At 41.7% G+C, this 25462-nt stretch overlaps 1 protein-coding gene across 1 annotated transcript in view; it reads left to right on the forward strand.

The window, feature by feature from the left end:
• snta1 (syntrophin, alpha 1) overlaps positions 1-18742 on the forward strand; it is a 35258-nt gene extending 16516 nt beyond the window's left edge. Inside the window, exons 3-8 of the mRNA XM_071903903.2 lie at positions 12005-12200; positions 12539-12728; positions 13830-13960; positions 14570-14766; positions 16002-16189; positions 16998-18742. Of these exons, the coding sequence (XP_071760004.2) occupies positions 12005-12200; positions 12539-12728; positions 13830-13960; positions 14570-14766; positions 16002-16189; positions 16998-17090 (995 nt within the window). The 3' untranslated portion in view covers positions 17091-18742. The remainder of the gene's footprint in view (positions 1-12004; positions 12201-12538; positions 12729-13829; positions 13961-14569; positions 14767-16001; positions 16190-16997) is intronic.
• Positions 18743-25462: the final 6720 nt, after the last annotated feature.

A 25462-nucleotide genomic window follows, 5' to 3' on the forward strand; every position in this document is an offset into this window, starting at 1 on the left:
TGACTAATGAGTGCTCTAAATTCCTAAACATCCTAAAATCTTCAGTTCATCTGTTTTCTATTCGATCTACAACTCAGTTTCCCTTTGTGTCAGGTAGTTCCATCTGTAGCATGAGAAAGCCCTTCCTTCCTCTTCTGAATCAGACCTACAGGATTAGTGAATGTCTCGTACGGTTAGCCTCCCTAACATTGCCTGGATAGCTTGTCATGCTGGATTGGTACAGTTATTGCTAAGAACATTGCAACCTGTGGGTGTGTCCCTCTGTCTGGGTCAGGGTGGCTCAGTCTGCTAAAGCGTACTCCATGCACTTGTGACTGCATTCGAATCCTGGCTTATAGTTTTTCCACATCAGAAAATGTGCAAGCACACTGTCAAATAGATGTGATCTGTTTCAGACAAAACTACTCCTCTCACAACTGGCAGACAAATTGATAGAGCTTCTTTTTAATGTTTCTGTTTTTAACTGGTGTCTTTACTTGACCTGCCTGTCAAATTTAATTGCCAGTTGAAAGTGTGTGTGCATGTGGCAGTATTCCAGTGTAGAGCATGTGAAGTCAAACAGGCACACTTTGCTGATGAGCCAGTACACTAGATAGTAATAAACCGTTCTATGTGACCAATTTATCAACTAGAATTTCTTCTTCTTCACCACTGTCTGCTCAAGGTTGATCAGCTAATGATTAATAAAATCCATACTTTAGGGATATGTAAAGAAGGATGGATGTGAATATAGTATACATGCACAGGCTGCATCAGTGTTCACTCTGGTGCTGAAATAGGTTGATTTGAAGTACCGTTCATTTGTGTGGTAGCCCTGCTTTTGGCAAGCTTAGTTATGTCATAACTGCCTACACTTTTATGCTAAAGACATGCATGTACTGTATCACCTAATTAAAACTTTCTGGCTCTCGCTCTTGTGACAGTATAATTATCACTTTGAAAATAAACCTTTCCCTTGTAGCCTGCCTCAATCCCTCAACCGCATTCCTCCAGCTCCCCGCTACCTCAAGGCTCTTTGTCCTTAACATTACCTTTTCTCTCTTCTCCTCTCAGCTGTGATAGTCCTGATAAAAATTCTTCAAATGACTTATTTAACTGTGAAGAGATAGAGGCTAGTTCTCTTTAACCTGCTTATAGATGGGTCGTAATTTCAGATGTATAGTTGGATACAAGATGGTTTTGTAGAATGGGTTGGCTTAATGCAGAACATGCTGTAAGTCCAAGTCCATTTAGTCTGAGTTAATTGGGAACAAATTGAAATTCAGCTCAATTTGGCAATTCATTTAGACTATTGTTTATTTCAATTAACCTTCACTTATTCAGGGTAGTCTCATTTGGAGATAAGATTTCGTTTCACTGGTGAGCTGGGTGAAGTTGTCTGTGAAACTGAATGTGAGGAATGAGAATATGTTTGTGAATGTGAGTCTGGGAAGAAACGCAAAAATTTAGTTTTCCATATATTCTCCTGTGTGCAGAAGCTGACAGAGAAGTGGTCTTCCTGTCCTTTACTGCTCATTTAACCATTCACCATTGCTTCTTGGACACAAACACACACAAATACACACACAAACACACACACACACACACACACACATATTCAACTTTAATCTTCTACTGTAGTTTATGTTGTAAGATGCCTAACTCAGGAGCTCAAGCGCTTAAGCCCTATCCACTATGAGCTTCACTTGGAGTGTCTACAATGCTGGACTATAGGAAAGAATACATTACTAGTGGTGGGAGTACGACTATAGCATGTGGCCCCTACAGCTCTTCTTTCTGCTGACCTAGTTAAGATAATGTAGTACTATCTTTCGCTTGCATTGGTCTTCTTTCCCTGCTGCAAAACCTTCAAACCAGGATTTAGAAAGCCACCATATCCACCAGACCTGGGCCAAGTAGTATTTGAAATACTTACTGTGTTTGTTTTAGTGCGTTTAGGTACCAGATGAGTGGGGCTTGCCACATAAGACAACACAATGAGCGCTAGAAGGTTAAGATAATCACATGAAAACATTTCAAAGTCAACTCAGCATACTTTACCTGCCAGTGTCTCGGTTGTCTTGACAAGATAAACCCCACCCATCTGGTGCTCCCAATTGTTTAAAATAAACACAAACACAGATATAGCAGTCACACAGAAAACTCACATTTATACATGCTTGCTGCAGTGTTGTTGCACTGCTTCCACCCCAAAGAATTGTTTGGAAAATCCTACATTAGTGATGCCAGATAGTAGATAGTACTAGAGTAGAAATACTGTAGTACCATACCAGGCTAGATTTGCTCTCCTCTGGCCTCAGTCTTCAGTGTTGTTGTAATGATGCTTATTTAATGTATGTTAAAAGTGACCGAGTATGCTTGTACAGTATTGTCAGCCTAACAGAGTAATGCCCCATTCCTCATATAGCAGTATGGTGTCCCCTGTTTAAACACTGTTGCCCCTCTACTGGCTTTGTTTACATAGTGATTCATTATATGGTGATTAATGATTAATTATATTATTTCAGAGACACAGCGGGAAACTTATACACATGCAGCCACTGTACAGTTCTCTCTAAGAAACGTTGGACATAAGCAAAAAAGTGGAAGCACCATAATAACATGCCAACTACATAGGTGTCCTCTCCTCTGGCCTCCATCTTTAGTGTTATTGTTTCCATGGTGTGAAATATCTCATCCAATATCTGGTTTACAGTGCATGTCTGTAACTTATCTATAGATGTCATAGGACGGATGTAATGAGAGATTATATACTGTGTATTTTCCACACCAGTCACCTTCAGTCTGCTGTAGTGTGGGGTGTAGCTGTTCCTATAGATTTTGGCTTCCTGTGCGTCCCCGCTGTGAAACCTCTAACCCTACGGACTCACAGCGTGGTTCCTTTTCCTTCAGAGCTGCTGGCCCGTAAGGACATTGTGCTTAGACTCAGCGAGGGAACGGATTAACCCACAAAACAACATGGCTCTATTAAATCACAACTCTCCCTCAGACCCTTTCTTCCTCTGCGGCGTCAAGTTTGCTTAACCGGGGCCCCCCTCTGAACCCCACTGGCCTGATCAGGGGCCCCTGATAAATTAGTGGCCCGGTCTTTGTGCCACTCTCTCACTTCATTACATGGCTTAGACTTTGTAGGGTCACTGAACCATCTCGCAGTATCGTGCAGAATGCATGGATGTTTTTCGAAACCAATTAAACCCAGCAAGGTTGACTAGGACTGCGAGGGAGAGGTACGCATGTAAAGAGTTTCCTTCCAAAATGAGATATCCATCATTTAGAAAAGAAAGAAATAAACAAAATTACAGCTTCCCTGAAAATGATTACTGGCATATTAGTCATCCTAAAACAGTAAATCCTTCTTTTTTAAGAAATATTTACTGTTGAATTTCAGGTAACAACCACTTTTGAGTATGGATATATGGGGTTTTATAATTAAATATATACAAAATATATACACACCTGCATATAATATAAAGTGTAAGCTTGATAACTGCCTGTCTTTTATGTATCATTCTAAGGTACGTTTTGTAACTGTCACAGTGACCCTTAGAACATTATACCCTTTCACTTGCTATTTCAGATTGAGAAGCAGACATTTACATCACTTCCAGTTGCATCAAGCAGTGTCTCATTTCAAATGAGAATGAACTGTAGAGTCGCACAGCGAGTGACCACTTCCAGTCACAGAGAGGAAACGTATGATTGGTCTGAGTGTTTGAAAAAAACAAATGTCAATAGAAAATGGAGGTCCAAGCAGTTCAGAGAGGCAAAAGATCTCCAGATGCATATAGAAAAAATGGTGGAAAATGAAGTGGAAATCTCTCCAGTCATAACTCCCTTTCACTCTGTGCTTGTCCTCTGCCGGCTCCTGTTCAACTTTCCTTCACTTTGTTGAATTAGGATAATTAACTCTCCTGACACACTATGCAAAGTAATCAAATCTCTGCTTCGGCAGTATGTGAATTAGTTTGAAAGTCTGATTCAGTGTGCCCCACCGACCCCTCCTCTCTCCCTCTCTCCCTCTCTCTCTCTCTCTCTCTCTCTCTCTCTCTCTCCCTTTGTCACTTTCCTTCTCTTTTTCTCTCTCTCTCTCTCTCTCCCCCCATCCATCCATCCGTACACCCCCTGAGGTTGGCATTTGTCCATGATTTTAATGAGATGGACTACAGGAATGATGAACTTATCTAAATCATTCAGAACAGGGGAAGTCTCCTTCACCGACTGACTGAAAGAGACACACATTAATCAGTAAAACACTGGGGAGACGGAGACCCAAAATGTATTAACCGCACATGAGTTCACAGAGATCACACACAGGAGGAATAAAAGATGTGCACACACACACACTCACACACACACACACACACACACACACACACACACACACTACATGTAGGTTTGACTTCATTCAAAATGTCAGAGCAGAAAAGAAAAGCTGTTAGACCTATTGACGTCTTTGAGTGTGTATATATGTCTGTTTATGTGTGTGTGCATGTGTGTATGTGGGCAGTTAAGCATGCATGCATTTCTGTGTGTTTGCGTCCTTGTTTGCCCGAATAAATTAATATATTTATGATGTCATGTTTGCTGGATTTTTCCACGTTGGTGGTGCAACATTAGGACATTCTTGGCCTAATAGGGTTTACAGAGCCAACAGCATGCTTCTGAGGTCGCTGACTGGCCAATGAAATTCCAGCTGCTCCCACGGTAACCAAGAGTGTGTGTGTGTGTGGGGGGGGTCCTCGGCTTTAGAGCATTGTTCGACTTTGACTAGGCAACGGCGCTTTTTGTCCGCCAAGTCAAGAAGCACAGCTAATGACTGCAAACCATGTTACCCTGCTGTCTTACTATCTGTTATCAGTTTGGGCTCCTGATCGCCTGTGGAGAAATGCAGAGGTGTGTGTGCGTGTATTGGGCGTGTGTGTAAGTGGTGGTGGTGGTGGTGGTGGGGGGGGGTGTCTAAATCTGTGTTTGTATGTGTGACACATTCCTAATCACTATATACACATGCTCACACACACTCACACACGCATACACACCCAAATACATGGTATAATTGACTAAGTATATCAGGTTATTTAGCAGTAACACAATGGGGAGTATTGGTTGAACACAGTTTTATTCATGAGCGTATTTTCAAGTGTCTTACAGTTTAAACACTGAGGGGCGAATTCACAAAAGGATTGCGCGGCTTTTGCTGACACTAAACCTGTGCAAATAAGACAAAAAGAAACCGTCTAATTCACAAAGCACTCGCAAAGGGTGAAATGCCCCGCTAACTGCGCTGCCACGCAAATAGCGTCTCGGTGCTCCTGTGCTATTTGCACGTATTTAAATTAGGTAATATGCATACTGTTAGGATGGCGAGTGGGTAGAAGAGGAAGGCACAGGCTGAGGCAGGCTTCAATACCACCACGTGGGATTTATTGTGGAGAAACCAGGTGTATTTACAAGATGAGTTGTAAAAAAAACCACAAAAATGGAAAATACTCAAAATGTTTTGAAAAGAAAAATAAAGAAATAGATAATGAATCAAGAAAACAACAAAAATAACAAAGGCAGAACTAAGCTATAAACCAAAACATAGGCTAAGCCCCTGACGTGGGCCCTATGCTATTAGGCCAGCAGTCCTGGTCCCAATTCCTGGCTGGAGCGAGGCAGAGTGAGCGGGCACCCATGGGTGCTGGCCTCCTATATACTCTAAGCCCCTCCTATGAAGACAAAACATAATTAGTCTTCAATTAATGCAACAATACATCAAGGGTCTGATTCAATACAATTATTATTACATTGATATAACTATGTGACACACATAATAAATTGCAATGACCCTATCATCAGTCTGATGCATAAAAATATAGATGTATACTTTTATCAATTTGGACACCCCCTATCTCAACCACACTTGGCACATTCCACTGCCACCCCTCTCTACAAATGAGGTTGGACCCCTCCGCCTCAGTTTCGCACTCTGGGTCTAAAACTGGAACTGCCAAGTGCAGGAGAAGAAAAAATACACGGGGTAAGAGTAATCTGCAAACTGTTTCATTAAACATGATAAATAATGAAATGTCTCCGCTTCTTTATTTAACTTTTGAATTAATTATATAATGTATAAAGATTGCGGAATTGCGTCAATGCAGGCGGGAATGTTAAATAACGCCAATGCCGGTAGGCCTCCCAGTATGGCTGGAACACTGCAGTGAGACACAGACTACAATGAAAATGCGAGAATCTAACAATCAAAACCAAAACACAGTAACACTTAACTAACATCTCTTAGTGGCGCCAAGATGTAATCTATGGTAAAGAAATGAAAGTTAATGCAGGTAATGTTTGGCGGTGTATGTTAATATAGGGCATCGGGCATCCCCGTGACACATACATTTGGCGCAAAATTGGCCCCTTTCTATGCAAATGAGCCTCATTGCAAAAACAGTCCAATTCACAAAGGTCGGCGCTAATTGCCACACGCAGTTAGAGTGAAATTATTAGCGTCTTCAGAGAGTTGGTGGTAACTGAAGCATTTATAAGGGGTGTCACGCCCAGACTTGATCACTTGTTGATTTAACTGAGAATTGAATTGAATTGACCTTGCAAATGTCTCTGCAACAATTCCACCTTTGTGTGACCTAAAAAATAAAATTGTCTGTAAATACAGTCTGTAAATAATATTTTGACATTATTATTATTATTACTATAGAACTTTAACACAGATTGCTTCACAAACAAAAGCAAATAAATCAGTACAACCAAACAATCAATACAACTAAATTTCTCACTCTGAAAATATTTTCACTTATCTCACTAGTCAGCACAGTGGGCTTTATTTTGGCCTAAAGATTCAGCACCATGGACAGCCCCGCTCAAACTCATTTATAGAGAGCCTAAGTCCCTCCCCTTCCGCTGTCCCCCATGGGACCTTATTTCGGAAAAAATATGTACGGTAGTCAACGGCGAGAGACAAATAATTGTTTGATCCCGTTTGAATTGTGCCATGAATTACACATATGATGTTTTGTCAATTTAAAAGATAATTTTGCAAGTCAAGAAAGTCGCAGTTTGTTGTAAAACAGTACAGTAACGTTTAGTTTTGTGTGAAACCGCTCAGTGAACTACATCTCTCGTCTCGCACAATATACGTCACCAACACCAACGTGGAACGAAACATACGAAACACACAGGCATCGCGTTAACGTTAGCCCCCACTGTACTAAAACTATCGTAAACCAGTTTAAATCCATTCTTACTGTCTACCTTCCAGGTTGTGTATAATACTCCTGCTATCTGAGAGGGACTTAGCTTCAGCGGCTCTGGGTAGCTTGTGGAGAGAGGAAGTTACGTCACTTGCACAACTTTTGGGTGTGTAGTCTTTCTAATTACGTATTTTTACAGTCTTATAGTTCAACAGTTTTACCACAAACTGCGACTTTCTTGACTTGCAAAATTATCATTTAAATTGACAAAACATCATATGTGTAATTCATGGCACAATTCAAACGGGATCAAACAATTATTTGTCTCTCGCCGTTGACTACCGTACATATTTTTTCCGAAATAAGGTCCCATGGTGGTCCACCGGAAGGGGAGGGACTTAGGCTCTCTATTACCTCCGCCAAGGAGGTTATGTTTTCGGTGCCATTTGTTTGTGTGTGTATTTGTCTGTCTATCAGCAGGATTACAGAAAAACTACTGGCCCGATTTTCATGAAACTTGGTGGAAGGGTGTAGCATGGGCCAAGGAAGAACCCATTAAATTTTGGAGTGGATCCGTATATTGGTTGCGCTTGCACATTTGCATATCATAGAAGACTGGATTGGCCTTGGCCGAGGTCTGCGCTCTCCGAGTGCCCTTCTAGTTTATTTTGGGATGCAGTGAGATGCAATGACAAACAAAGGATGCAGTGACAGGATGCAATTGTGTCATGAAAAATAAATGAATAAAGCTCCCCTACATTCTCCTTTGTTCTCCACTTCAAATCATGCCATCTTCTTTTGCAGTCTGAAGGTGTGCATTTGGAAACACCAACAGCACTGACAGACTGGGATATTAAATCCCAAATATGGTTTCTCGCAGTCCCGGTTAAATTTCTTGCCTGAAGTTTTGAGGAATGCCTCTGGACCTCGTCCGTCAGGACTTGCAGCTCGCGGTCTAAAAAAAGCATTTTTCTCTAAGGCAACATTTATACTTTGCCACATTGATGATTGCAATCAGATGCAAAACAGGGGCAAATTGCACACAGTTGCAACAGGTTATGGGTGTGTTTGCGCTGGCATATAATTAGCGCAATATCTTTTGTGAATCGGTCCTTGAGACGGAGCAAATAGCGGTTGCAAATGACACGCAATTCATGGTGCTATTAGCGGCCGCAATCCATTCTTTGTGAATTCGCCCCTGACTGTGCTCTGGCAATTTGGACCATACTGGAAACTGGAGAAGAAAAGCCTTAGAAACCGGAGTTAAGTGAATTGTGTCAAAACTGAATTGGCTGAAAATGTATGGTCAGGATTTGTGAGGTTCAATGTAAAGACTTTAGCGAGAAAAGCTTAGCGGCGGATTCTGCAGCAGAAGCAAAGAAACTCCTCACACGCACGCGCACGCGCACAGACACACACACACACACAGTACGAAAGAAGTAGTTTCACTGGCTGCCAGATAAGCTAAAGTAATAACAGTGCCATCTCAGCTAATTTTAGCTCTGTATTGAATGTGCCGCCACTGGTATTCATGGCAACATTTCTGGCTGAATTGAGCTTAGCTGTATGTTCCGTCTCTCTGTATTGCCTGTCTCACTCTTTCTTATACTCTCATTCTTGCTCTCAATCGTCTTCTTTTCCTCCTTCTCTTCCTCGCTCTCTCCTCCTATCCATCGCTTTCTCTTTTTTCTTTCTAAGGACCCATGCTGCTCATTCCTATCCTCCTCCCCTCCGTCTCTCCATCCCGCTCTCCCTTCCTCTCCATTCACCACTCTGTTTGAAAGCTATCTCCTCCGATTTGTTATGTGGGGCCATAGCTAATGCCCGACATTTCTAATCTGGAAAACACCAATGCGATCATTTCCCACATGGCTTTTTGGAAAATAGTAAAGCCTCTTTACAAAAATAAACATCCCCTTATACCTGCTGCCGATTAGAGTTTTTTTCCCCAACCTATTCTGTTCAACAATCAGTTTATGCAGTGTGGACACACACACACACACACACACACACAGACACACACGCATATGTAAAAGGCTATATTTACTCTGCCTGATGTAAACCTCTCTCTCTCTCTCTCTCTCTCTCTCTCTCTCTCTCTCTCTCTCTCTCTTCTCTCTCTCTCTCTCATTTTCTCCTGTTTCATACTAAGTTAACTATTTTATTATTCAAGCTGTGGAATTAGTTGTTAGATATGACTTGACTCACTCAGACAGCCTAATCACATATAAATAGCCATCATTGAAGTCCCAATCTTTACATGATTTCTGCACTGTTGCGCCGCCCACAAGAATTGATTGATTGGAAAATCCTGCAGCGCAAATGCAGTATAGTTGCAAGGTGCAGGAGATCTTCTACGATGGCTTTCACTGTAAGGAAGAATGCAGGCAAGCCCATTTCCATTCCTGGTCTGGTGGCCTAGCCTGCCATATTGAGATTGACCACATCAATTTTGAATGGCCTGGGTCCAGCAACAAGGAAGCAGTTGGCTACCCCATGGTACACACATCAATGGGTTGGCACAGGAACAAATGGACAGAAGCTCATTTCCATGAAACATTACGTATGCAAGTTGACAGCTACTTCAAAGCTGTGGCTGTTACATGGGATAGTTTGCTCACAGCTTGATACTTGCTCTCCACTTCCCCAATATTTGTGGTTTTGTCTACAGACACATTGATTTTGCAGGCTATTGTGTTGGCCAATCTAACAGAAGTTATCCTGGTTTGTAGGCTACAAACCTTACTGCATGTTGTACTGAAGCACCTTTATTCAGCCCAGCTTACATTGTCGGGACACGAGAAAGCCACAGCATCTTGGCATGGCAAATTAGAAGTATCCAGTCCACAACGTTCAACTGATCTGAAGACCAGTTTTCATCTGACCATAGCCTAGGCTTTGAAAAACACTGCCATATGTAACTCTGGGCTTCTTAACAGTGGGCAATAAATGAGTCAAATTCTCTGGTAATCAGTTATATGGGAACGAGAAGTAAAGTTTATTGACCCTTGAAATGTATTAAACGGTCATGTGAGGTGTGTGTACACATGTGTATGTATGTGCATGCACATATGTGCAGGTGTGCGTACGTGTGTGTGTGTGTGTGTGTGTGTGTGTGTGTCAGAGTGTTTGAGTGAGCACTGGTGTGAAGGGCAGAATGTGTGTGGCGTAAATATGTGGCCCAGGCAACCGCCCTGATGGACTATGCATGAAAAGGATGTTGTTAAACCAGCATGTGACTCCAGAGGGAGGGAGAGAGAGAGAGAGAGGGCATGTGAGGCAGGCACTTTCAGTTCTCTCAAACCAAAACAGAAAAAAAACAGGTAATAGTGGAACCATCATTCTCAATAATTTCTTTACAGATTGGATATAAGAAACTTTAATGGCAACAGATTTCATAGCTTTCAAATTTTGAAAAAAAATCCACTTCCTCAATTGATTGAATTGAAAGTGAATTGACCTCATCTCTGGAGAGAAGAGAGGGAAATAGACTGAGGGAGAGGGAGAGAGAGAGAGAGAGAGAGAGAGAGGGAGAGAGAGGGAGAGAGAGAGAGAGGGATTAGAGATGCAGGATTGGGTGGGGAAAGAGTAGGAGAGGTTTCAGGAGAAAAAGAAGTGCAGACAGGAAGACAGATAGTGAACATTCTGCTGACTCAGAGGAGGCATACATATATATATATAATTTAAATTGTAGGCATTTAGCTCACGCTCTTATCCAGAGCAATTTAGAATAAGTGAGCAGGTAGGTTTAGTGCGTCCAGTGTCTTGCTCAAGGACACCACAGCAGGACACATGGCTGTTAAAACCGACATTTCGACAAATCATACTACTGCCTCTTGCTCGAAATTTGAGCCGGGGGGACTAACTGACTGACTGACTCACTGACTGAGCATAGCTTGCAAAAGGAAAATCATGGGCGACTGTACAGCCGCCTGGCTGACTGACTGGCTGGCTGGCTGGGGCTCTATTTTGGGATTGGTGGAAGCCCCCTCTCACTCCCGTTGTCCTGTACTGTGACTCTTCTGCTTGCCCTCTGGCTATAGGCCTCTTGTACTGTGCAAGAGGAGCACTTCACACTTCCCAGTGAAACCAGAGCTCTGCCTTCTGCCTTCAGCCTCATGCCTTGCCGTGTCCTCTGGGCTATTTTTACTCCAGCACCGGCTACTCTTGCCAAACCCATACCACAGCCTACTGGAGTGGAGCTCTGGCCGTGTGTGTATCTGTGTGTGTGTGTGTGTGTGTGTGTGTGTGTATGTGGGTGGGTGGGTGTGGGTGTGTGTAGTGTAGGTGTGTGTGCGTGTGTGGTAAAACGGTGCGTGTGAAAAGGCCATGTGTGCTCGATAGGCTTGAGCAAGCAAGAATGCCTGTGTGCCTGTGTGTGAGCAGGGCAAAGGGTATTTGTATCTTCACATTCCCGAAATACAGTACAAAAGCGCAAAACTATCCATGGTGTTACTAAAATGATCTATGGCCTATGCTTTCTACTCCCTGAAGCAAGAGCATGTTCGGCCCTGTGAAATGGCTGAGAAACTTGAAGAGATTGTTAAGAGAATTCTTTAATGAGAGATTTCTGCGCCGTTTTGAACTGCTTTGACTACTTTTACTGATGCGGTTATCTCTCAGATCATAAATGCTGCTACAGTACTCCGCTCATCCCACAACCTCCCAGAGGCTCCGTGTTCACATCCTAAATCCCTTTCTTCTCCCTCTTCTCTTCTCTTGTACTTCTTCTGCCTCTCCTCTACCTCCTTAATCTGTCTGTCTCTCTCTGACTCTCTCTCTCTCTCTCTCTCTCTCTCTCTCCCCGTCAGTGAAGTACATCAAGGAGATGTCGGCCTTCTTTAAAAACTCGGGGTCCCCCGGGGCGGCCCTCCCATGGGACTCCCCCCCCTCCACGCCCCAGAGGGGTAGCGATGCCTCCCCTGCTGAGGTGAAGGAGCCCCGCAGCATCCCAGTCAAGATGTGCCAGGTGTCACGGAAACAGTGCCCCCCAGACACAGAAAACAGGTACTGCACACCGGGAGTTCACTACTTTGATATTTGAGTTTCAGTTTGTACATTTCTGATACAGACAGATTCTGACAGACATTTAACTCAAAATAACATATGGCATAGAAGACTGAAAAGGGACTTGTTCTCACCCTCTCTCCCTCACATATTCTCTTTGTTAATGTCTGAAATCCCCTCTTCGTCCTCGAGCCTTTCTTCCTTTGCCATTTTTTTAAAAAAAAATTTCTAATTCCTCTTTTCCAACTGCCCTTTTTCTCTCTGCCTCCTCTCCCTTTTCCTGTGCTGGCTGTTCCGTGTTCACCCCCTCTCCCCTCCTCTCCGACCTCATCTGCCAGGTATTTCGAGGTGATTTCATCTAACAGAAAGAACTCTATGTTCCTGCGGGCGAAGGACCCAGCCATGGCCCAGTCCTGGTATAATGCCATCCTGGCGGGCGCTGCCAACCTTGTACCGAGAGTGAAGGAGGAGATGAAGGCCATGCAGGCCGGCATGGAGGTCAAACATCTGGGCTGGATTACAGAGCAGGTATGCAAAACACAGACACTAACGCACAAATACAGGAATTACATGCGCATGCACAAATTTGACAAGATGAGAAGGCGAGATGACGAGAAGTTGATGGCATGTTTTATTGGGGTATTCAGCGTGATGCATACATTATGAAATTTGCAAGATATTCAAAAAAAATTTTGTGGACCTCATATGCAAATTAATATTCCTGTGCGATATGAGCTGGAAACTACAGGAGAAAATGCAGGGTGGTGTAATGAGTTGAAGCTGTTTCAATCGGACCGCTCAGGCTCAAGCCTCTGTGTCGGCAAGCACCAATAAAGAATCAATAAAGTACCACATTATAATTAATGATGCATTATTTTGGTCCATTTTGCAGATGAAATTCATTATGGCGTCTGTGCATCCTTTATGACAGCCATTTTTTTCCTTAATATAAAACTTATGGAATGGCAAATAGATTTTGCCCCTAGTTAGTACAACAGATCATGGTGAGAACCTTTCCTAAGAATAGTGGAGCAGATAATTGTCTGGGTGGGCAAAAAGCAGAATATCTGAACACAAAAGTAATATTAGGAACCAGGATGGCCAGGCATTTTAATGCTGCTGGTCACGATGTGTGTAGACTGAGACTCCAAGGTGGTGGAGGTGGTGAAACCATTAAGGAGAGGTGGTGATAGAGACCGCTTGCTTCTACAAAGAGAGGCTTATTGGATCCACTCTCTACAGACGGAATTCTTAATGCAGAATTGATGTTGAACTGTTTGTGTATGTGTTTATGTACGTATGTGTTAGTGCTTCTAATCGTTGAGCTCTTGTGGAGTTTTATCTTCTAACGCAGTTTGTAGTTTCATACTGTTTTCTCTATATATTCAGTGATTGTACTATATTGAACATATATTGTACTACATCTAAAAAAAAAGTTTCAGGTGTTGTACAGCTTCTTGAAGGGGGCAGCTGATATCCACTGACACTTACTGGCTGTCATAGTTTAAAATATGTCATGTGTGACATGCATACCACAGGAGTGGGTTTAACTGACTTAACTGACTCTGTTACACATGTTTGCATATGCACACGCATGCGTGTATGTGTGTGTGCTGTATGTGTGTGTAGGTCACCCAGGGTCCAGAGAGGCCAGTGTTGGCAATGTTGACAGACAGAGACCTGCTCCTGTATCCCTCCATGCCTGACAACAAGGACAGCCTCAGCAGCCCCGCCAAGAGTCACCCGCTCATCACTACCAGGTGCACACACACACACACACACACACACACATATGCACACACACGTATACATATGTGTGCACACTACATACTACATATTAGCATATACAGTCACACAGTGCTCTGTCTATCTCTGTCTCACACACACACACACACACAGACACACTTACGTATGCCATCGCATAAACCTAACACATCCGTCACCCACCCTAAGCAGCCCAGTTTTGAGTCAACAGTAATTTCCAAGGCTTGTTTTGGCCCGGTAAAAGCACAGATGCTCACTGTTTCCATAACTGGACTATTGGACATTTTGCTGCATAACATCATATTCATCTGGAAATGATTAGTGGAACCAGAATTTATGAGTCATGCATTTTTCCTCCCTATTTTCTCTCCCTCTCTTGTACTCTCTCTCTCTCTCTCTCTCTCTCTCTCTCTCTCTCTCTCTTCACCTTTTCCATTTCTCTCCATCTCTCTAACTATTTCTCTCTGTCACACACACACATACGTATCATTTCATTCTCTCTGTCTTGGCCTATCCTTGTCTGTAAACCTCACTTGCTCCTCTCTTTCTCATCCACATTCTTCTCATACTTTCTCTCTCACTCTACCTTCTCATCCCCCCCCCAGACTGGTCCACTCCGGCCCAGGAAAAAGCTCTCCTCTCCTGGACTCGGAGATCTCATTTGGCCTGCGTTCGGGCACTAAGCAAGGCGTGGAGACCCATGTGTTCAGGGTGGATTCTGCCAAGGAGCTGTCCACCTGGACTCACCTGCTGGTGGAGGGCTGCCACAACGCTGCTGAACTTATCCAGGAAGTCACCACGGGTACAGATACAGCCATCACTTTTTACTGCTTTGAACTACGCTAGCTATCAGAAATATCACAGATCAAATTTTTCTTTATTTTTACTATTTTCCACATTTTAGAATAATAGTTAAGACATCAAAACTATGAAATAACACAACAGGTGTTAAACAAATCAAAGCTATCTTATATTTTAGATTCTTTAAAGTAGCCGCCCTTTGTCTAGATGGAAAGGCAAAGGCTTTGGAAATAAATCCATACATAGGCATCGACTTCACTATTTATATTTGTCTAAGAAACACATTTCAAGCATTTAAGCATAAGCCTTTAGATCAGAAGGGCTTTAAGATAATGAAAAACATAGTACATTCAATCAGGTGTGTCCAAACTTTTGTATTGTCATGTATGGGAGTTTTGTAATGCTGGTTCTCACCTCAACGAGCAGAGCACCAAGTGTCACATGTCACACAATGCCCATTCAGTTCTATGCTATCGTACACAAGAAAGTATTGCGTGTAGTGCAGACTGCTGTGCTAATACAGGATGCGGTGGCTACCACTCTTAGTGGTTCAGAATAAGGTCTTGTGAGATTATGATGAGAGGAAAACAAGCATTTTATTTGCCAAGTATAATAAATCTACAGGAATATATTTGAAATGATTGAAAAATGTCCAGTGGGCAATTGTACAAATTGAAATTGGCAGGTTTGAGTAGGCGGAGCATTTTTTCTGCACAAATCTAAAGTTAGCGAAGAGGATGCATGCAAAAATAGAGCCAAATCCTCATGTTGTGCCTCCAAAAATCGTTCTCTATTAGTATCACAGCACATGATTTGCATTCAACAGACACATAAACTAGTGTAGTCAGCAGTTTACTTATAGTAGTGTTGTCACATTGCTCTCTGCTGGTATTATGAGGTAGTGCAAGAGTTTGCTGCACGTCAGAGACGTTTAGTATCAGAATTAGAATGAGTGTTCCATTTATCTTAGATTCAGAGACATTCTTCCTTACTTAAAAATAAGCATTATCTGAATCTTATTCTTCATGCTAATCCCTGCTATCACACCCAAAGACACTGCCAGGAATTCTGGGCTGTGTATCAATACGTAACACTGAGCTCATAACACAATGGGAACACAAGAAAGCTGTGATATCAATCCAGGTTTATTTGAGGACCACTCCTGCTTGGCACTGTCTAAATCATTACTGCCTTCACTTCCCTTGTTCCACCCCTGCGTATCCCCTTGTTTTTCAGCCTGTAGTTGGAATGGGAAGGAGTGCACCCTGGGAGTGCACATCGACGAGGGCTTCACGCTATTCACGGAGGAGATGGGCGTCAGAAAGAGTATTCTGCTGCAGCAGCCCTTTGAGCGCCTCAGAATGTCATCAGACGACGGAGTACGCATGATCTTCCTTGACTTTGGAGGCCCAGAGGCCGAGATTGTAAGTTTGCCTGTTTAACGTTCGACTTTCTCTTAAATGTGCTTTGTGCAGCATTTTGACATTAATAAATCATTACCACAGTCATTTTGAGATTATACATATACAATATACTTTAAGTAAACAAGACCATGGCTGAGAAGATTGGCAGCCTCTACCGGCCTCCACACTGCATTTGGAAGTGTCGGGTCAGATTTCGCGGGAAATCTGCTGGATCGCTTTACGGCATAAAGGGAGATTTCTTTATGGAACAAAATAGGCGGAGGGACGCTGTTCGTCCAGTGCAAACACAGCAAGCAGCAATTTCCTCTTTGCAACAGGAAGCAACGGGGTTTATGGGAAATGTGGACCTAATATTGAGACTATCACTAACAATGTCGCTGATGGGAAATAGAGGCTATTAATCGTGTCAGCCATGGTTTTATTTGTTTACGATTATAGGAAGGCATCACAGTTAATTTGACAATGTTATGCTGATGTTTAAAAATGATACATGTTGCACCTTTATGTTTAAGGTTTTAACAGTATTAAGATGTCTTGTTCATTCTCTGTCTATTGACCTATGTGCTGTTTTTTTGAGTTTATGAGTGAGCACATTTGTTCTTTTTCACATTTGTTCAAATTTGTTGTTGTTGTACTGGTACTCTTTGGGGAAGCAAAGTTTTTGCAGATGAAATTATATTATGCACCTAACCATCAATCTACAGTATGCTATATTAGAAAGCTAATTTATTTCCTTTTCTTATTTATTCTCTCTCTCCCACCTTCTACAATTCCCTATTCCCCGCTCCCCATCTCTCTCTTTTTGCAGCAACTGGACCTCCATTGCTGCCCCAAGACCATAGTCTTCATCATCCACTCTTTTCTGTCTGCTAAGGTCAAGCGACTAGGCCTGCTGGCATGATAATGGCCAATCGGTCAGAACATCAACAATAGGAGTATTCAATAACACACACACACACACACACAGCTCAGAAGACTCAAAAACATGGGAGGAGAGAACCGAGGAAAAGATGTTGACTAATCATCTTTGGTCAGGCGCCTCCTGTCCTTGCTAGTGGAATCAGGAGAAACCTGCAATATTGATGGACCTTTGTTGAACTTGTAGTGTTGAGGTAAAGGGAGGTTTACAGAGTGCGTAAGTCAGCGGTCATATATGTGATTTGACATCTGTCAGATCTGTCACGGTAGGTCATGACACTCTATGATGACACACTGTATGATTATGACAGCCTGCATAGTAATGTTACTATCTTGAAGTCCCACCCATTTGATTTTTTGCCCCATTGTTTAGTTTTGTTTTGTCTCTTGAGTCATGGCAGGCGTTTGTCATGAGCATTCTTCATCTATCAATCTTTTCTTTATGTGCCATGAAGCAGAAATAACAAAAGTTGTTTCACAAGCGGAAACCTCCTGATTGATCTTGGACAAACATTTGCTATTAAGGCAGCTTCAATGGAGTGACAAGATGTCATGCACCGATCACTGAATGATCAATGGTCTGTATTGAACAATGTACAGAATACCATGTTGTCATCCATAATGATATGCTGTGGTACCTGTTGATGTGGATGTTTAAACCGTCTTTTACCCTGAAGTTTTCTAGAAGGGAGCTACGTCCTTTTTGTTTGAGAGGATGTCCAAATGCCGAATCAAAAATGTTTTTATTGCAACTAAACAGCTTTTTATTCTCTCTTCCATCTTCTCTTTGTCTCTCTAGCTGTCTCTCTCTTTCTTTCTTTCTTTCTTTCTTCCTTTCTGTGCAGTACTTCTTGAGTGTGCTCATAAAAGAAATCCTATAGCCTAACATAGGAAAATGGACTAATGGACTAGAATATTAAAGCCTTTAATATCATGTTTTTAGCTTAACCATTGAATTCAGAGATAGATGGATAAAAGCTGACAATTTACCTAACAAATATTTGACACCTACCCTGAACCTAAATGTCCTCAGGCTTACAGTCTGACTCTGTATCGGTGGCTATATGACCTGGTATCATTTCAGCCCACATGAAGTGCTACTAAGAGCCCTTATGATTTGGGAAGAGGCCGACTGACAAGAGACCCAAACAAGGCTCTCACCTAATCCATATTGATTTTTAGATTATATACAATTGCCAGAAAGAGTGCCGGTCCAGATAAGCTACTTCTACTGTAGGAATAAGCATTCAAGTATAATGCTGAGTTTAGCTTTAAACCAACCTATTTTAGTACATAGTGTTTTAGTCTGTTCTTCATAATTACAGCACCACAAAAGATAAATGGGTGTAGTCAGAAAGTGAGGATGGTGCATTTTTATAGTGTGGCCAAAATTTGAATATGTCCATTTAAACACCATGCAAGATGTTGAGTTGTTTACATCATAATGTGTTTGATCATTTGCCCTCATTTTTTGTGTCAAAGGAACATCCACGACTTGAGGCCTTCTCTGTACAACGCTAAACAGACTTATATTAATATATATTTCAAAACTAAAATTTGTTTGCTTTCAAGAATAAAATGTATTGTATATTCTTATTTAAACAAAGGTGTGCCTTGCAGGGTTGTTTGTATATAAACGTGTAATAAACTTTGATTGTTAACTTTTACATGTGCTTTATTGATACAGAATAGACGTCGACAGTGGGCTTGTCGCTCTCGGTCAGTGTATAATCCCAGTCTTCAGCATCATTGAGGACTGAGGCTCGACTGAAAAAAAAGACCATATTTACGCTTGGGTTGCAAAACTCATTTTTCTGCAATGCAATTTAAATAATTCATATTTGTAGCCTAAAAGCTAGAAGTAGCGTATTGAATTTCTATCAGTTTTAAGACTGTGATAGCTTAGTGGTTGGAAAAGAAACCAGAAGGTCTCTGGTCTGACTCTGGAACACTGCATAGGGTAGCAAAATATAGGACTTATCTATCTATCTATCTATCTATCTATCTATCTATCTATCTATTAGCTGTAACAACTCTTAAACTGAAACTGTCTCTTGTAAATTCCCTATAAGTCAATCCTAATACACTCCATGTCCAATTGCAAGTTTTAATGTCGTATCTCATAGTCTTTAACAAGCCTTTCCACCGAGCCGCTTCAGACAGCAGATCAAGCCTCCACGCAGTCTTTATTTAACAGTCCCAGTTGGTGGTCTGACAGTTTTATTAAGTCCAGACAGATTTCCAGAATGGGCAGAGCAAAGATGATGATGATGAGATGCTTAAGTCAGCGGGATGCGTGATGGAGACAGTTAGGCCTGCTGCTAGCCATTGTAAAAGGAGCAAGCAAATAGTCCCCTCTTATATACTTTTACTGCTATGAGGCGGTGTTATCAGTAAGGCACAGATGCTGCATGTTACTGTAAAAAAACTGTGTGTCTGTGTGTGTGTGTGTGTGTGTGTGTGTGTGTGTGTGTGTCTGTGTGCATCTCTACACGTGTGCTTGTGTGCTACACAACAAAAGGAAGAGGGAAGAAGACTCTAATAATAACAAGCTGGGTGTTGTATATCAGACTATCAAATCAGAATAGAGTGTTCACATTTGATCATCTCTCTCTCTCTCTCTCTCTCTCTCTCCATTTCTCTCCCTCAGCCTCTCTCTCTCCATCTTTCTCCCTCCCTCCCCCAACCCCCCCTCACTCCTCTTGTTGAGATGTTACCATGGTAACGGCAGGGAGCTCTCAGATTGGCTGCGTCCATCTCTCCCCGAACTATCGTATTGCTGGTGAAATTGCCAATCAGCCACTCAGATCCACTGGAAAGGAGGAGGAAGATTGTGTGAATATATTTTGATTAACAAAAATGGAAGGGCACTTAGGAGGGAGAGGAAGGGGGAGAAAATTGATAGAAATTGTGATGTTAGTGAGGGAAGCGGCTAAAAGGAAATGCTGCACCAGGATATGCTTTGCAGTGATCTTCTCTTTGTGTTGAAGCCTGGGAGAGAAACACTATTACTGACAATATTGACACTAAACACGATTGGATAGGCTCTGTACCATTTTACCTGAGGTTCAACATGGTCTGTCTTGGGATAACCCCATACTGTGTGAATATAGTCTCTATTATTACAGAATAGTGGAATAAAAAAGAACAAAAAACGACTGGGCTGGTGATGGCTGGGCCGCACTGGCCACGCCTCCAGGCATACACACTTCTAAACTGGCAATATGTTAAAGCCCGGGGCAATGTTTGACCCAGCTCCAAAATAGAAATAAATACATAAATAACATAATAATATAATTAAATTTAATGAAATAATTTTACCCTGCTGTGTTTTAGAGCAGCATTGTTGCGCAACACTCAAATAGACTTGATTATTATTTAAAAGGTCAAAAACCATCTAAAGCAGCTCCTCCATATCATCAGCTTTCCTCATTCCCATCATTGTATCCACTTTCCATTTCCACAAATGGAGTGTTTTATTCCATAAATGCTGTATATCCGTGCTAAAAATGTTACCTGAGGTTCATTGCTCAATATATCAAAAATACAACTGATATAAAAATCTACAGTGGTTTTTGTATTTTGTCAAAAATTCTCTTTTTATTTGACTAATGACCTGAATAATAATCTTTCATGTCAGCAGTCATGGTGGATATCTCATTTTGGAATAAAAAACATTAAACCGCAAAGAAATCTCCAACAATATCCTACAAAATAATTGCCCAGGATACACCCTAAGATGGACCTACATAGATGAGGTTAGACACTGACCCAGTATATTCATTTGGTGAGGATCACACAGTTTTTGTGTTTATGACTTGCCATTGGCTAGAGTGTGACTAAAATCTCCATCACTTCCAATGTAAATCCTTCATCAAGATCACTGTCATCATCTTTGTCACTGACGTCACCATCTTCATCGTCATCCTCATCATCATCATCATAACCATCATCATTGTCAGTGCTGTCATCATCGTCATTATCAAAGCTGAGAATCATGCCTTGGAGCCTGACTGAAAGATCACGTTGTGCGCAGATCAGTGGGCTTTCTTCAAAATGCTACGCTTGATCAAAAGATCAAAGTAAGGTTGTGCATGCAAATCATCACCTAAAATTGCTATATTAAAAATATCTCTTCGTCAAACTCATTACACTTTACCAGGGGAGTTTTTTTTTTCACACACAGAGCATTATGAAGAAAGTAGTGGAGGATACTGTATGCTGTGTGTTTATGTTGCACATGCTGTATTCAGTATGCAGCACAGGCTTTTGTGGTCAGGCCCCTGATTGGTGTCATATTCTGCAGTGTGTATTGATGCAGACAGATGGCAGTAGAGTATAGAGACTAGAGGGAAAAACTCTCAGTCTTTGGGGCGCTGATGTGCTGTCAGAAACAGTAGGGGTCTCTGTCTCTCTATACAGAAGACATCACAAAGGCAGCATTGGTGTTCAATGAGAGGAGAGAGAGAGAGAGAGAGAGAGAGAGAGAGAGAGAGAGAGAGAGAGAGAGAGAACATTTGAGCTTTGATTGGTTCTGACCTAATTCAGAACAGGACGTCCCACAATATTCAACAATGCTCTCTCTCTCTCTCTCTCTCTCTCTCTCTCTCTCTCTCTCTCTCTCTCTCTCTCTCTCTCTGTTTCTCTCGCTCTCTCCTGCTTGCTTTCTCCCTCTCTTTCTCTCTCCCTCTTAACACAAAAGGACTAGAGAGAAAAAGAGGGCAAGAGATTAATACCAAGGCTTGAGCTAAGCAATTCATATTCCAGTTGGAAAAGCATGTTATCTATTTTCTCACACTCTCTCATTCATTGTGCTCTTCTTCCTATGAGGCATTCAGGAATCAAACCAGACTTTCAAAGAACTGAACAATAGGCGACAGTTAGTCTAGGTAGATGTTCGAAACCTGGTACAGAACTAAAGGCAACAATCACTTTCACATCAACTTCTCAATAACCATGTCAAATATTTACAGAGTGATGGGGTGAGACTAACGCTGAAGCCTGTGTCATTGGAGAGTCATTCATCCGAGCTTAATCAATCAAGGTTGTTTGATCCAATTCAAACTGCCTCCCAGGCAGAGGAAGGGGAAAAAAAGGGGGCAGAAAATGAGAGAGTTGAGCTGATCTGACTCGTTCTAACTTTGACAAGGCTTCTTCTCTTGTCTCCTTCATTTCTCCCTCTCTCTCTCTCTCTCTCTCTTTCTATGTAACTCTCTGTCTCTTGTCCTCCCAGAGGCAGGAATTATAGGTAGTCATTTCATGCTAAGGCATAGCTTGGAGATTTTTTTTTTTTTTTTTTTGCACCCACCATTTTTTTTTAGTATTGTTATTACTACTGTATGTCTTAAAGAGCCAGGTTAGGGTTATTAAATATGCCAAAGCGAATTGTATTTTCGCTCAAGTAAGCTCCTTGGAAATATTCCATCAGGGCACCCTTTTATTCTTTCCAAATGTAGTTATGAATTTTAAAGTAGACTTGTATTACTGGAGGAGAGAGGAGTGTGATCAGAATACTGAGCAAAGCCCAGATTGGAATTCCTTGTTCTTGGAGCACTGAAAGGGAGACTGTAGCTGTCAACAGGGGAAGGTAAAAAAAGAGAATGGGGGTTAATATTGGCTGCTGGTGATGACGAGCACACTTAAGGTTCATGGGTATTTTTCTGAGACAAAGGGAAATGGGTTTAAGAAAAGCTTCATACAAAATCAATGTGGGCACCACAATAGTTGGTTAGAAAGTTACAATGAAGATGTTTGATTTGTCAAAATGTTGAGCAAAACTGTCCATTTCCATTGCCTCAGCATGTTGTCCATGTATCCTGGTGACAAACTTAGCTATTTGATAACAACAACATCATATAGATGATCAGATCCCCCCCCCCCCTTTCCCATGCTGTCTCCATTTTTTGGTATTCATGAGCATATGCTTCTGTGTGAAGTCCCCTGTCAATAAATATGCACAGTCTTAATTGTCCCCATCATAATTAGACTACAGTTCTGTTCTTTTTGGCTCAGGTGTATGTAAAAGCTCCTTCTTTTGTCTCTGGTTTGGCACCTCTGATGATTTCCATGACAATAAAGTGAGTGAGCGAAGAAGCGAGAGAGAGAGAGAGAGAGAGAGAGAGAGAGAGAGAGAGAGAGAGAGAGAGAGAGAGAGAGGAGGTGAGAAATGGTTGCTGGAATAAAGCCCCATCTCAATCTGAATAGCTTATTAATAGAGCTGGTCCCAGGCAAACAGATGGCAGCTGCCAAAAACAAACACAGAAATCACAGAAACGAAAACCCTAATTCAATTAGGTGGGAAGCATTCCTCACTGCACCAATTATTGAGCAGTTTCCATTAATTTGATAGTCCAATAAAAAATGTATTTTAAAAAAAAAGTGCTTTTCTGGAATGTTCTCCTGTGTTTATTATCTGAGGTTGACAAGCAGAGAATGAAGAGGATGGAAGCTGCATGTATGTGGGTGTGAGAAGAAAACAGGATTTTAGTCATTAACGGTTCACGGTTAACAAATGGAATTAAAGTTGTCAATAAATGATGAAATTATAGGGTTTCTAATATGGATTTATGGCTCAAATGAAACGGTGGCTTTAACTACAGAGTTAGGTTGCAGGCAAACAAGTGGTAGCAATCCATGAATCAGCAATGCAACATATAGGATGTGGTGGAAGTTTAATTTCATGGTAATCGACAGCATCATCTCTTTTGAGCTCTTCTTATTGAAGCCTGAGAGAAGAAAAATTCAGTACATTTTTTTGGAGATTATGAGATAGCGGCTGTGGTCACGCCATGGCTGGTTGACCTCTTTTTTAGTTTGCTTTTTTATCCATCAGGAATGGAAGTTTTTAGACACTCCCACCTGGCTGCATTATTTGGTTGTCACCTCCATTAGCATTCAAATTCTGGCAGGTAAGGTTAATTTAGCGATGACCTGGACCAAAAACCTACTTGCTACAGCAGAGTGGGCTGGCAAAATTTCAATTCCCGCTGTTCTTCAATTGCTGCATTCTTAAGAAGATTCTTCAGTCTCTCTCAAAACATCCCCAATGTGAGCCAGACTGTCCATGAGCTCCTGAACTGTCTTACACTCAGGTGAAGTGCCCTCTTCAATAGTTGTTGCCTGTCACCACAGCGGCACCTGAAACTCTTTGCCAACGGTTTAATGACCTGATCCTATTTTGAATCCCAAGTTACAATTCAACCCACATTCTTTCACCTGCTCCAAGCCTTTTAAGTCAAAATGCTCCCAATTTCTTTAATACCGGGGACATTGATTGAAAACACTTTGGAGAGATAGAAAGTATCATTACTTGGATGAAAGAAGGAGGGGGGGGAGAGAAAGAAAACTCAAGAGAAAGAGAAGGAAAAGACTTGTGTGTGTGATTTTAATGAATGCGGATGCACCTGACACAAATAAAGGTCCCTTGGGAAGAAAGACAAAGTTTGTCTCACAGACACAAATAGAGAGAGAGAGAGGGAGAGAGAGAGAGAGAGAGAGAGAGAGAGGGTTTAGGAATGGAGAGATATATTGGATTTGAAATATGAAAATTGCAATCAAGCGCACAGCATTCTGGATTTCAGGGGTACATAAACACTGTAATCGAAAAAGGCGGCAAGATACATAAGCAAAGCATATCATGTGTCAGACACACAAAGGAAGTCACGGTCACTCAACAACACAATCTGGTTTGTCCTCACTCACTGTCCTTCACTCTACCTGCCCTTGAGTTAGTATTCAAATCAACGACGCTGTAAAAGGCTGTCTTTTTCTGCACCACCGCACTTGTGTTGTTCTGTTGCTCTGAATGAAGGGTTAGGGGAGAGCTAATAATATTATTCATTTATAATTCATTCATTGGCTAAACATGCAGAATATTTCTCAAAGTAACAATCGAGGAGGATTTATTTCCAAGATTTGTAATTAGAAGCTGTGCTTTGTTTCCTAACTAAATGACTGAATTAAGCAATAATATACAAAAGTTTTGTTTTTTTTTTGCTCTCATTATTGCCGCAGCAGTGATGAAGTCTGGAGCAAGGCACTAAGAAATAATCTAATAAAACAATCAAAAAGTATAGTGGAGTTACATTTACATTGGCAAGCCATTTTCCACAGCTTGGTTGCTATGGTGCTGATTTTAAGAACATTAGCCTTTTTCACCAATCAGATGCCTGGCCCACCCATTATACAATGTGCTTTATTGTACTGTGCTATAGGCAATTGAATCATTTTCTATTCTCATCTTCACACCTATTTAAAATGTGTTACAGGCATAGTATAACAACACATGCCATGAGCATGACAGAGCTGAATACCTTACTTCCAGAGTAACTATATCGTATTTTCATAACAAGCCTT

Source organism: Centroberyx gerrardi, chromosome 5 (assembly GCF_048128805.1).
Source record: "Centroberyx gerrardi isolate f3 chromosome 5, fCenGer3.hap1.cur.20231027, whole genome shotgun sequence".
Lineage (NCBI taxonomy): Eukaryota > Metazoa > Chordata > Actinopteri > Beryciformes > Berycidae > Centroberyx > Centroberyx gerrardi.